Here is a 10,115-nt window from a genome sequence, read left to right as displayed (position 1 = left end):
GAGAGAGAGAGAGAGAATGCGTGTGATGTTTGTTGTGCAGGTCGAGTAAATTGGCTCGAGGCCGTTATTGCTTCCTTTTCTCCGTGAGCTGACTAAATGTCCAATGCAGGACCTTCCCAAGGTAAATGCAGCCAGTGTTGAACCTAGTGACTATTCAATCTCTTTAAACCAAAAGTCGATACAATAATGAAATTTCCTCTTTCGCTTTGGGAACGCCTCCGTAATTGTAAATGAGTTGTGCGTTGTGTGTGAGAAGCTCTGAAGCTTTTCCCAAGTTGTGCCGATAACGGAGTAGGGTGAATGACGACCTACATAGACTGCAATTTTTGGACCCATGTCAAGCACTAAGAAGCCGTCATCGTATAGGGGTCAGTACATCAGTTTGTGGCTATCAATGAAGCACTGAAAACGCAAGTTCGAGTCTTGCTGACGGCAAAGCAACTATCTTTTGCTGCTTTCACGGAATAATGTCTTTTTTGGTGGTAATTTTTGGAGTTTTGCAGCAATGGCACACCGGTTGAATTACCCCTCCAAACCCCTCCATCACAAAGGATACCTGAACAATGGGTGTTGGTAATTGGTAAACGTTCACTCGTAGCCTTTGTCTCGACGTTGTAGACACCCACGCCCCTTGTTTATTGCTGGTCTTCTGTCTTTGTCGTTAGCAAAGTCAATTGCAATCTGCTGAGAAGTCTTGAACTTGCAGGTTTTTGCAGAAGTCTGAGACAACCAAATTCAACTCATAGAATCAATACAGGATAGACAGCACGTCGCTTCAAGAGTGCTACACAAAAGAGCACACACATACTTAAGAAATCCTCTTATAAAGATGCATCACTCTCAAAGAGTGAAGAACTAAAAAAATCTAAAAGGAGCTTAGCTTATGGTTGTTTTCAGTACAACCTTATATTCACGATGCCAAAAGACTCCAGAAAATACGACAACATCACATCTTGAGCTACAAAAAAGTCGGATGTGATACATCTCCAAAAATGCAGGATTGCCGTCAGCAAGACTCGAACTTGCGTTTTCAGTGCTTCCAAGAGCCACAAACTGATGTACTGACCCCTATACGATGACGGCCTTTGTTGCTGATTAAGCAGAGAACCACTTACAAATATCTATGCACCCATAGCTTCACTCAGGCACCAAAAGACTTCACCATTTGTGATATTTACTTTGATCAAGGTGATCCGAAATTGCTTATAAAAACGAGATCCAAGTTGATTATTCTCTATATTTCCTCTATGCTCGAAAGTAAACTTTCCCTATCCCAAACGCCCAACTTAAAAAATGCATGCTAAGTTCAACCACCAGACGCCCTAATTTCTACTCATCCCAAACGACTGGTACATTCTGGATCATAAGGTCTTTGCCCACTTGACGAGACCACATCATGCTCTGAATGAAGGTCCAGCATGTGTTGAAGATCTCCTGCTGCTTCACGAGGTTCTTAACCATTTGCTTGTCAAGCAGTTCTGCAGTTGCGATAGGTCCTTGGAGAGGGCACTCCCACTCATTGAGCACACGCGAGCAAGCATCTCCATGGAAAGTATCGTGCATGGTTCGGCGAACAGCAGCTTCGTTGCGAAGAGCGCCCAACTGATCTTGTGTCTGGACAATGAGACGGCCAGTGTTGGTAAGGTTCTCAACAGCCTTGCAAAAAGGAGGTGGGACAGCCGTCAAGTGTGGCATCTTTCCAGTGAAGAGACAGTTCTCCAAATCCGGAACATGATCCCAAGTGTTTTGCTTCTCTTGAATCATGGGAAGACTCCAGAGAGAATTGAAGCTGTCGCCGAGCATGTTGATGGGACCCCAGATATTTCGTGGTCGACGATGAGATTGGACATAGCGATGAACCTCGTAGACCTCGTTACAATCAGAAACATGAGGGCACCTATCCATGCTGACCTTCTTCATACAGCAACCATGATCCTCGCATCGAAGGTAACTGGGCACGAAGTGCTCAGGGCCGCAGCTGCATGGGAGGGGATTAGGCGAACGGGTCGGTGTAAGACCTTGGTACCATCGGAAATGACAGGCCGCGCATCGCATCGCATAGTGTGAGTGATGCTTCGGTAACACATATTGTTGATGCGGAAGGGATTTTTTGTTTTAAAAATTAGTTAATAGGTTAGTTTTTGAAACTGTTGCTTGTGTGTTGATGTGTAAGTTGTGGTTGGAACTGTTGGGTTTCTGGCTATGCTGAAGCACTCGATATATATATATATATATATACTCGTAAGTTATAAACATGTTTGGGTGGTGTTCTGAAGCTCCTTTGTTAATAGCGCATTAGAACAAGATATCTGTAATGGTAACACTGATGTGAACAATGCAGGCAAGCAAACAAGTAAGGCGTTGTTGTTCTCCAACTCTTTTGTTGTTTTTCGACCAGTGCATGTTCTATGACAGAACAAGTGAATGTTCAGGAGCTATACCTTGAACAAATACATGGTATGAAGACATTCACTGAACTTTGCCAAAAATGCAAAAGCAGTCGTAGTAAAGTAGAAGAAAACCCCCAGAAAATCAGAACGGTTATGTTCGCTGAAAATTGAAGCTGTCAGTAGTTTCATTGACTGATGCCAGCGGAGAGGAGAACACCACGCTGATGTGAAAGCACGCAGATACCTGTCAGCCAAGACATACTCACCAAAGTGCCAATTCTAGAATCTTACATCCAATCCATTCTAAGGGGATTTTGCTGTAAGAATATCAATCATAGTTTCTATTCAATAAAATCTTTATCAACGCCAAACACCGCAGGTCGGAAGGCATAAGCCAGGGGAAATAGATTAAGCACTGGCTTGGATAGCCTGGTTACTGCTGTGAAACCTTGGGAAGCCGTCAGGTAGGACTCTAGATTGGGCCTTTTGGGAATCTTATTAGTTCCAACTAGCACTGGACCTCATTATATCATCCTGCCACTATCCATAGCATCTCAAGCGTGGCCACATGAAGTTTCAGAATCACCCAGGACCTTAGTCTTAGGCGAACCAACCAGGGTGCCTACTGATCATTGCCAATTGAGTTCAATGCATAACGCTCTTGAGTTGCCGCGGAATAAGGCCGCCTCCTATTTCACTAGCAACCACGTTCAAAGCCTTAGACTACATATACAGCCATTGTTCGCTTCTAACCACAACCCCCCCTCTCTACACTGGGCGACAACGCCCGGAATTCTTCCGTAGTATAGTGGTCAGTATGCAAGCTTGTCACGCTTGAGACCCGGGTTCAATTCCCGGCGGGAGAGATCCAGCCATCTGCGATACGCAGGTTTATCTTTTTGACTTTCTGGACAAGTCTAATGTGGAAGTAATGAAGTGAAGACGTCTCTTGCTGCAGTCACCGGATGTGTGGCAGGGAATGGTAAACAACTGCTAGAGAATACTAACTTTTATTCTTTTATTCTCCTTATTCCCTAATGTACATCTTGATATGTAAATGCTATAAAAACTTCTCAAGAGACTTGGCCGTGTCAGTAATTGTCTGCTCGACATGGTAAAAACTTTGTCCTGTTACTTTGACCGCCTTCGAAGCATCAAGAACCCTTTCCTCAGGAAACCTATAGTCAGGAAAGTATCCCTGCCCAGGAGTTCCAACCTTGATAATGTCTTGTCTCTCAGGATATGCTTTACGAAGAACGTCGGCAGCCGCCTGGGGAGGAACAAGTCCTGAAGCCAACAGGAAACGCTCCCCGTTTGCCTTGTCGGGGTGGTCGACGCTGAAGACAGCAACTCGTGCGATATCACGAACATCAACATAGCCAGGATTTGGTGTCAGTGGCTTGGGAATCTCTTGGCCCGAAAGTATCTGCCAGATAAAGGCAGTTGTTCCACCAATCTTTGAGATGGACTCAAGGCCTGGTTGCGGTCCCATGACAAAACTTCGGCGACATCGTTAGATTTGTTTGGTAGATGGGCAGTGTCTCCGGGGATAGCTTACACTGGATTGAGAGCAGTCATGGTGAAAGAGGGGCTTCTGTCGTCGCGGAACTTCCAAAAGGCTTTCTCACTTGCCACCTTGCTCGCAGCATAGATCAAAAAGCTGGGCGACTCTTTTCCGAGTTTCTTGACAGCTGCCAAAGCTTCATCATTCCAATCTGCTTCTGTAAATCTAGCAGGTGCTTCTTTGCTGCCGTTGATGATAGAGGCAACAGAGGACATAAGTACAACCGATTTAACGGATGACTCGGTGATGGCAGACTCGAGAACACCCAGTGTTCCCTGAATAGCGACTTCAAGGACGGGGTCGGGGTCTGTAAAGCTGAGACTCACTCCAGCAGCAAGATGTGCGATAGCATGAACACCTGGTATTGTGAGATCCAATTCATCGCAGACAGAGGAGACACTTACCCTTGACCGCAGAATCGAAGGCTCCTGATGCGACAATGTCTGGGACTTCGACAATTTCAAGATCTTCTTCATATGCAGACAGAGCCCTGACCAGGGGGTCTGCCGAAGACCTTGAGCGAACAGTTCCACGGACAGCATAGCCGGCCTTTAGAAAAGCTTCGATGACGGGCCCGGCAATATAGCCATTCGCACCAGTCACCAGGACAATTGGTTTGCTAGACATGGTTGATCGAAGATGAATATAGATGTAGTGTTAAATAGTGTTGAAGAGATTTCTTATGGTTTTTGAGAACCTCCTGAAAGGCCATGCTGCCCCTTTTATGTCCTTCTTACGATGTATACTGACAAATATCGATACTTCTAGCTCGTGAGGCTACAACAAGTTTACACAAGATCCGGACCTGGCCGTAAGAATGCCGATTGAAAGTTGAATGGCCACATGCATCATTCGCATTATGACTGGCGCTTCGGCCTCCAAGCAGTTTGTGCAAAAATTGTTGGTGGAAGAGGACGAGTATCCCGCAAACACTTCATGATGTGTAAGCACACTAATTGTTGGGGTCGCTGTAGACGTCAGGGGATTGAGGCCGATTACTGATCACCCGAGACTTCAACAATGGCCAATAAGTTCCATCAGCCCTCTAGTACAACGCTTGGTAACATGCTGACCGGAGGTCTTAGTAAATGAAAACTGTTTTGGATTGAGCCGTTTCCGCTCTGAGGGCATTGGAATTACTGATCTTGATTCTCATCGTTTTGGCATTCTACCAAGGGTGGTTTCAAGCACTCATATCGAGGGGGAAGTATGGCTGGTCCTAGATTACTTGCAGCCGGATACAGAATGTGGAGACGTGGGACTGATATGCTACACGGAAATAGAGCCGAGTTGTTCGAATGTTAGTCCAGCCGATCAGAAACCACCTAAATTGAAACGCTGCTATAGATGGCTGCTACGGAATAGTTATGCAAACCAAGGTAGGGGTGGGAAGAATACTCGGGACCTCGATCCTAACCTGAATGACAAAAAGACTTAGGTTAAATTAGCACAAGACAGGATATCTTTGCTAAACTTAGGGTGCCGTTGCCAAGTTTAGGATACCTTTGCTGACTTTATTTTGACATCTAATATCAAGGACTGATGTTTTGCTCAGGGACATGGAAGTAAATGACACGCACGTGACCTCGCGACTTGTACCTTAGTGCTAACCGTATGACGCAACTGGGCAGCCCGAGCAATCGCTCACACCAAGTTTGCGACAAGTTGCGCGCTCACTCAAAAATCACCACCTTCAGGTCAATTCGCACCATGACACTAGAATGGTAGGTAGCAAACGTCCTGCGACAAGGGCTAGCGCTCGGAAGGGAGCTGCACCTTCAGTGCCAACTGGAGGAGAGATCTACCAGGATATGCTTGCGGAAGCTGGCGTGAATTCATGGGTTCGGTCATCACCAGAACGGCCTTTAAAGCGACGTCGTGCTGGGCCAAGCAGAGTAATATCGGAACCAGGAAAGACATCAGAAGTAGCTTCAAAGCAAACAGAACCAAGCAAAGCACCTCCAGCGCAAGTCGCGGACAAGGAAGAGGAAGAGGTCGATGACGATGAAGGCGAGGACATTGAGTTTGAAGATGTTGCCTTGCCCCAACCAACGATGCAGACTATGGAGCTAGAATCCGACGATGATGAAGATGAGGACATCATGTTCGAGGATGTGGACTTTACAGCACCTCTCCAAGATTTAGGCAAACCCGAAGAACCAAAGTCGTTAGAGCTCAATCTGACAGCGCATCAATCATCTACAGCTCAGGTAAAGAAGGCCGCCGAGAGGCGTAAACCAATCAGCAGAGAGGAGCAGAAGACACGGATGGATATACATAAAACGCATCTCCTGTGTCTGTTGTCACACGCTGCACGTCGCAATCATTGGTGTAATGATGGCAAAGTCCAGGACTACCTGCGACCGCATTTAACGGACAAGACAGTCAACTACCTCACCCCTGGCGCACACCTTCCGCAATTTGGAAGGACTGAGAGTTTGAAGACTGGTCTCAAGCAGGCAGAGGGTGTATGGAAGACGAAGTATGAAGTTACCGAAAGGGGTCTAAGGCGTGCTCTGTGGGCGGAAGACCTAGAACAACTGAAAGATGTAGGTCCAGCGCACAATCGAGAGGTCTCGGCTGACAGATGCACAGTATGAGCCGCCAGATGATATGGAAAGCTGCTTAGATCGTGACGATTTCCGGGAGGCGGCAAAAAAGCTACAAGGGTCTAGAGACGTTGGAGCACAGCTGTATTGCGCCCTTCTACGAAGTGTTGGCGTAAAGGCACGTTTGGTGTGCTCTCTACAACCTCTCGCATGTACATCTGGAGCCCCATCAATGCCGAAACCGAAGCAAAGGCCGAAAAAGCGCTCGACAATAGACGAGAAAAATGCGCAAGTGCGGGCTACGATGGCTAAATACCAAGAAATGGCCAGTGCTGGATATGGTACACCATCTGGCAGTTCTTCAGCACGTCGAAGGTTGGGGCACCCAAACGCAACATCATACAACTTTACACCGGCGATATCTCTTCCGAAACCTCAGCCAACCTTTGAAATTCGCAAGCGAATAAAAGAATCCTCACATCCTGTGTACTGGGTTGAGATCCTTGATGTCGGACATCAGAAGTGGCAACCGGTAGATGCTATGGTTACTCATACCTTCTGGAAGCCAAAATCCTTGGAGCCACCCATTACTGATAAGGAGAATTTCCTTTCCTACGTGGTAGCATTTGATGAGGATGGGACTGCAAAAGACGTAACAAGGAGGTATGCGAAGGCATATACAGCAAAGACCCGAAGATCAAGAATCGACACAGCTTGTGAAGGTGGTGATATTTGGTGGAGACGGATTATGCAACTGTACGGCCGGCGGCGGCGGACAGATCTCGATCAAATTGAGGATAACGAACTCGTAGGTATCGAGGCGAGAGAGCCTATGCCAAGGAATGTACAGGACTTCAAAGACCATCCAGTCTTTGCGCTTGAACGACATCTTCGACGCCATGAGGTTCTTGTTCCTGGAGCCACACCTTCTGGAACAGTTGCTGCAGGTAGTAGAGCACCGCTCGAGAAGATCTACCGGCGGAAGGATGTTCGGATTGCGAGAAGTGCAGATAAATGGTATCGTCTGGGGCGGGAGGTTAAACCACTGGAAATACCTGTCAAATGGCTACCTAAAAAGGCAAAACCAAAGAACCCTCTGGATGATGACCAAGATGAGGATGCCCACGGAGATGCCGGGACACCTATCTACACCGAGGATCAGACAGAGCTCTTCGAACCACCCCCAGTGCGGAATGGCATGGTACCGAAGAACAAGTTTGGAAATATCGATGTTTATGTACCAAGCATGATTCCTAAAGGAGGAGCTCACATTATCCACGAGCATGCAACACGAGCAGCGATTATGGCTGGAGTCGACTACGCACCCGCTCTCACCGGCTTCTCATTCAAAGGACGACATGGCACAGCCGTGTTAACCGGCATAGTGGTCGCAAAAGAGTACGAAGAAGCTGTGCGAACTATAATTGATAGTCTAGGTGATCTGGAGCAAGAGGTAGAGGATGAGCGAAGAAGACACCGTGCACTTAGGGCTTGGAGGAAGTTCATGATGTCGTTACGTATAAGAGAACAGATTTGGAGCGGTGTAGACGCAGATGAAAGAAAGGCAGCGGATGATAAAGCGGCTAAAGAGGCACAACTGGACCAAGAGATTGAGGATGCGCCGAGCGATGTTACTGAAGAGTTTGACATGGCAGATGATGATGATATGGGCGGCGGGTTTTTGGTGGAATAGTGTGAGAGAATGAAGAATACAGGCCCGTCACCGTCATTTCCTGCAACGGAGTAATGTTGAAGACGCGTGTTCATTGTTGCAATCAGTACCAGGTCTCATACAGCAGCAACCGTTATCCTGTCGGTACAATTTTGAGTACCGGTGCCGAGAAACAGAGACGGAGACGGAGACCGTGATATGTTTCCAGGCCTTGTTAAGACTTGATTTAGTATTACGAAAATGAGGCTGTACAGTTTCTGTGATTTGTTTGCGACACATGTACCTTGGCGCTCTTCTCTAGATGTTCAGTATCTATTAAGTTAGGTAGGTTGGCAAAGGATGGAATGAGAAGGACCGACCTCATCACCAAGCTCAAGGACAGAGCCTACGTTCCCAAGTCTCTTTGTTCGAATACAACAGGTATCTTCCTGCTCTTCCGAAGAGTTGGCATCGGTCTTTCGTCCTTTTCTAAAGGAAAACAACATAGCCTAAGACAAGATGGTATCAAAATGCCTTGGTGCTTAGCCAAGTTGGTCATTCTGAGGCTGTGAAGCCTATATATCATGTTTGAGTATTATCGTCGCCCACACTGTCACACCAAGTCGGAGAAGGCATCCCTTTTCCAGGGCCCTTAAAATCATTGTGAGCGGGCACCGAGGTCCAGATATTTGCCAAGTGCAGAACGCGACGCTACAAGGGTTGGCATTCTCGGCTGACAGCGTCGACTTGTATAATCGGCGTGATTTTTGACCCGAACTCCCGACAAGAGCTTTGTTTCACTGTAAACGGGACCAATTCCTTTATGCGAGCAGATTCTCATTGGATGGATACCTGTCTGGTCATTTTAATGGTCCTCGCGTATCGCTTTGAATCGGTTTCCTATCTGGATCTAGTTCGCGGTGTGTCGAAGAAAAGGAAGAATCATAGATTGAAATATCGTAGCATCTGATGCATGGCAGGTTGGCCGCGTGTCGAATGGCACAGCCGAGATGAGTGGATAGATGGACAATGTTGGAGGATTGCTTATGCTGACGTTGCTGCAAGATGAAAGAGAAAATGTTGCAATTGGGCCTCGTTTATAAAATCGTATTCCGTATCTCGTATGCCGTAAATACAAACCCAATTCTGCGGGCCGCTCGCTAACAAGGTATTCGTAGGGTTTCGTCGTCGCAATGCATGATGCTACGCCAGTACAGACGGAGCACAAGTTACGAATTCCCGTCCGCCGGGGTGTCTCGGTTATTTCCCCTGATGTGATTCTCCAGGAGGTCTACGGAGTACGATGTTAATCATTTGGTATTATCAGCCTTAATAACATAGAAAGACTGCAAAAATCGTTAATTTTGAGCAGTTTCAGTACCTCGAATTGCTTAGGCTGCTGAGATCCCTAAGTTAAAGAACGAAACAGTGATGATGACTGGCGACTCCAGGTGGTCAAATGCGGGGCACCTTAGGGAGTGGCTGCCTTCAGGGGAGTAAGAAAACATCAGACCTTGATACAAGTGGAGATGTCAAAATAAACTTAGCAAAAGGTATCCTAAATTTATACTAGAGGTACCCTAAGCTTAGGGGACCCTTTGCTGAATTTATTTTGACACCGGTGCCTGCCCCATGGCGCCAAGACTTCTAGGTTGTCTCCAGAGGCTTATGCAGCTGTCTCTTGGTGGATTCTCTAGGTACCTTAGTGTCTGGAGGCATTACTTTAAATCAGCCTCGACAGCTCGTCAGTGCTAACTAACTAGCCTGCGAACTTAAATACTTTCATCCAACCAACCTTACCTTACGATGCAAAGAGAGGATGCATCGCCATCAGCACTTTACCTCTCCGAATCCAAGTTTTATCTTAAAAATTGAGAACTCAAATGCCTGAGGTAGACTGATCTACGGACATACTTGTCTCTTCTTCTTTCCACGCGGCCCGCAGGAAAACCGCGTAAAGT

General features: G+C 46.8%; 3 protein-coding genes and 3 non-coding genes; 3 read left to right on the top strand and 3 right to left on the bottom strand.

Moving 5' to 3' along the window:
- Positions 1 to 350: 350 nt before the first annotated feature.
- On the top strand, positions 351 to 434 carry tRNA. The gene has a single exon. It is a non-coding gene (tRNA).
- A 566-nt stretch (positions 435 to 1,000) lies between these two features.
- tRNA lies at positions 1,001 to 1,082 on the bottom strand. The gene has a single exon. It is a non-coding gene (tRNA).
- Positions 1,083 to 1,329: 247 nt separating this feature from the next.
- On the bottom strand, positions 1,330 to 2,060 carry FFUJ_05862 (uncharacterized protein; the record flags this gene model as incomplete). XM_023579122.1 has 2 exons in its annotated part: positions 1,330 to 1,869; positions 1,923 to 2,060. 2 exons carry the CDS (start codon positions 2,058 to 2,060, stop codon positions 1,330 to 1,332), a joined length of 678 nt encoding a protein of 225 aa, XP_023432823.1.
- Positions 2,061 to 3,183: 1,123 nt separating this feature from the next.
- tRNA lies at positions 3,184 to 3,255 on the top strand. Its single transcript has one exon. It is a non-coding gene (tRNA).
- Positions 3,256 to 3,450: 195 nt separating this feature from the next.
- On the bottom strand, positions 3,451 to 4,581 carry FFUJ_05861 (related to V.vinifera dihydroflavonol 4-reductase; the record flags this gene model as incomplete). XM_023579121.1 has 3 exons in its annotated part: positions 3,451 to 3,889; positions 3,949 to 4,312; positions 4,359 to 4,581. 3 exons carry the CDS (start codon positions 4,579 to 4,581, stop codon positions 3,451 to 3,453), a joined length of 1,026 nt encoding a protein of 341 aa, XP_023432015.1.
- Positions 4,582 to 5,675: 1,094 nt separating this feature from the next.
- FFUJ_05860 (related to xeroderma pigmentosum group C complementing factor) lies at positions 5,676 to 8,196 on the top strand (the record flags this gene model as incomplete). XM_023579120.1 has 2 exons in its annotated part: positions 5,676 to 6,503; positions 6,550 to 8,196. The coding sequence occupies 2 exons, from the start codon at positions 5,676 to 5,678 to the stop codon at positions 8,194 to 8,196; spliced, it is 2,475 nt and encodes an 824-aa protein (XP_023432014.1).
- Between the last annotated feature and the right edge of the window lie 1,919 nt (positions 8,197 to 10,115).

Source organism: Fusarium fujikuroi, chromosome FFUJ_chr06, assembly GCF_900079805.1.
Source record: "Fusarium fujikuroi IMI 58289 draft genome, chromosome FFUJ_chr06".
Classification (NCBI taxonomy): Eukaryota; Fungi; Ascomycota; class Sordariomycetes; order Hypocreales; family Nectriaceae; genus Fusarium; species Fusarium fujikuroi.
Note: the sequence above shows the minus strand (reverse complement) of the source record. Positions and strands in the feature narration are given on the sequence as shown.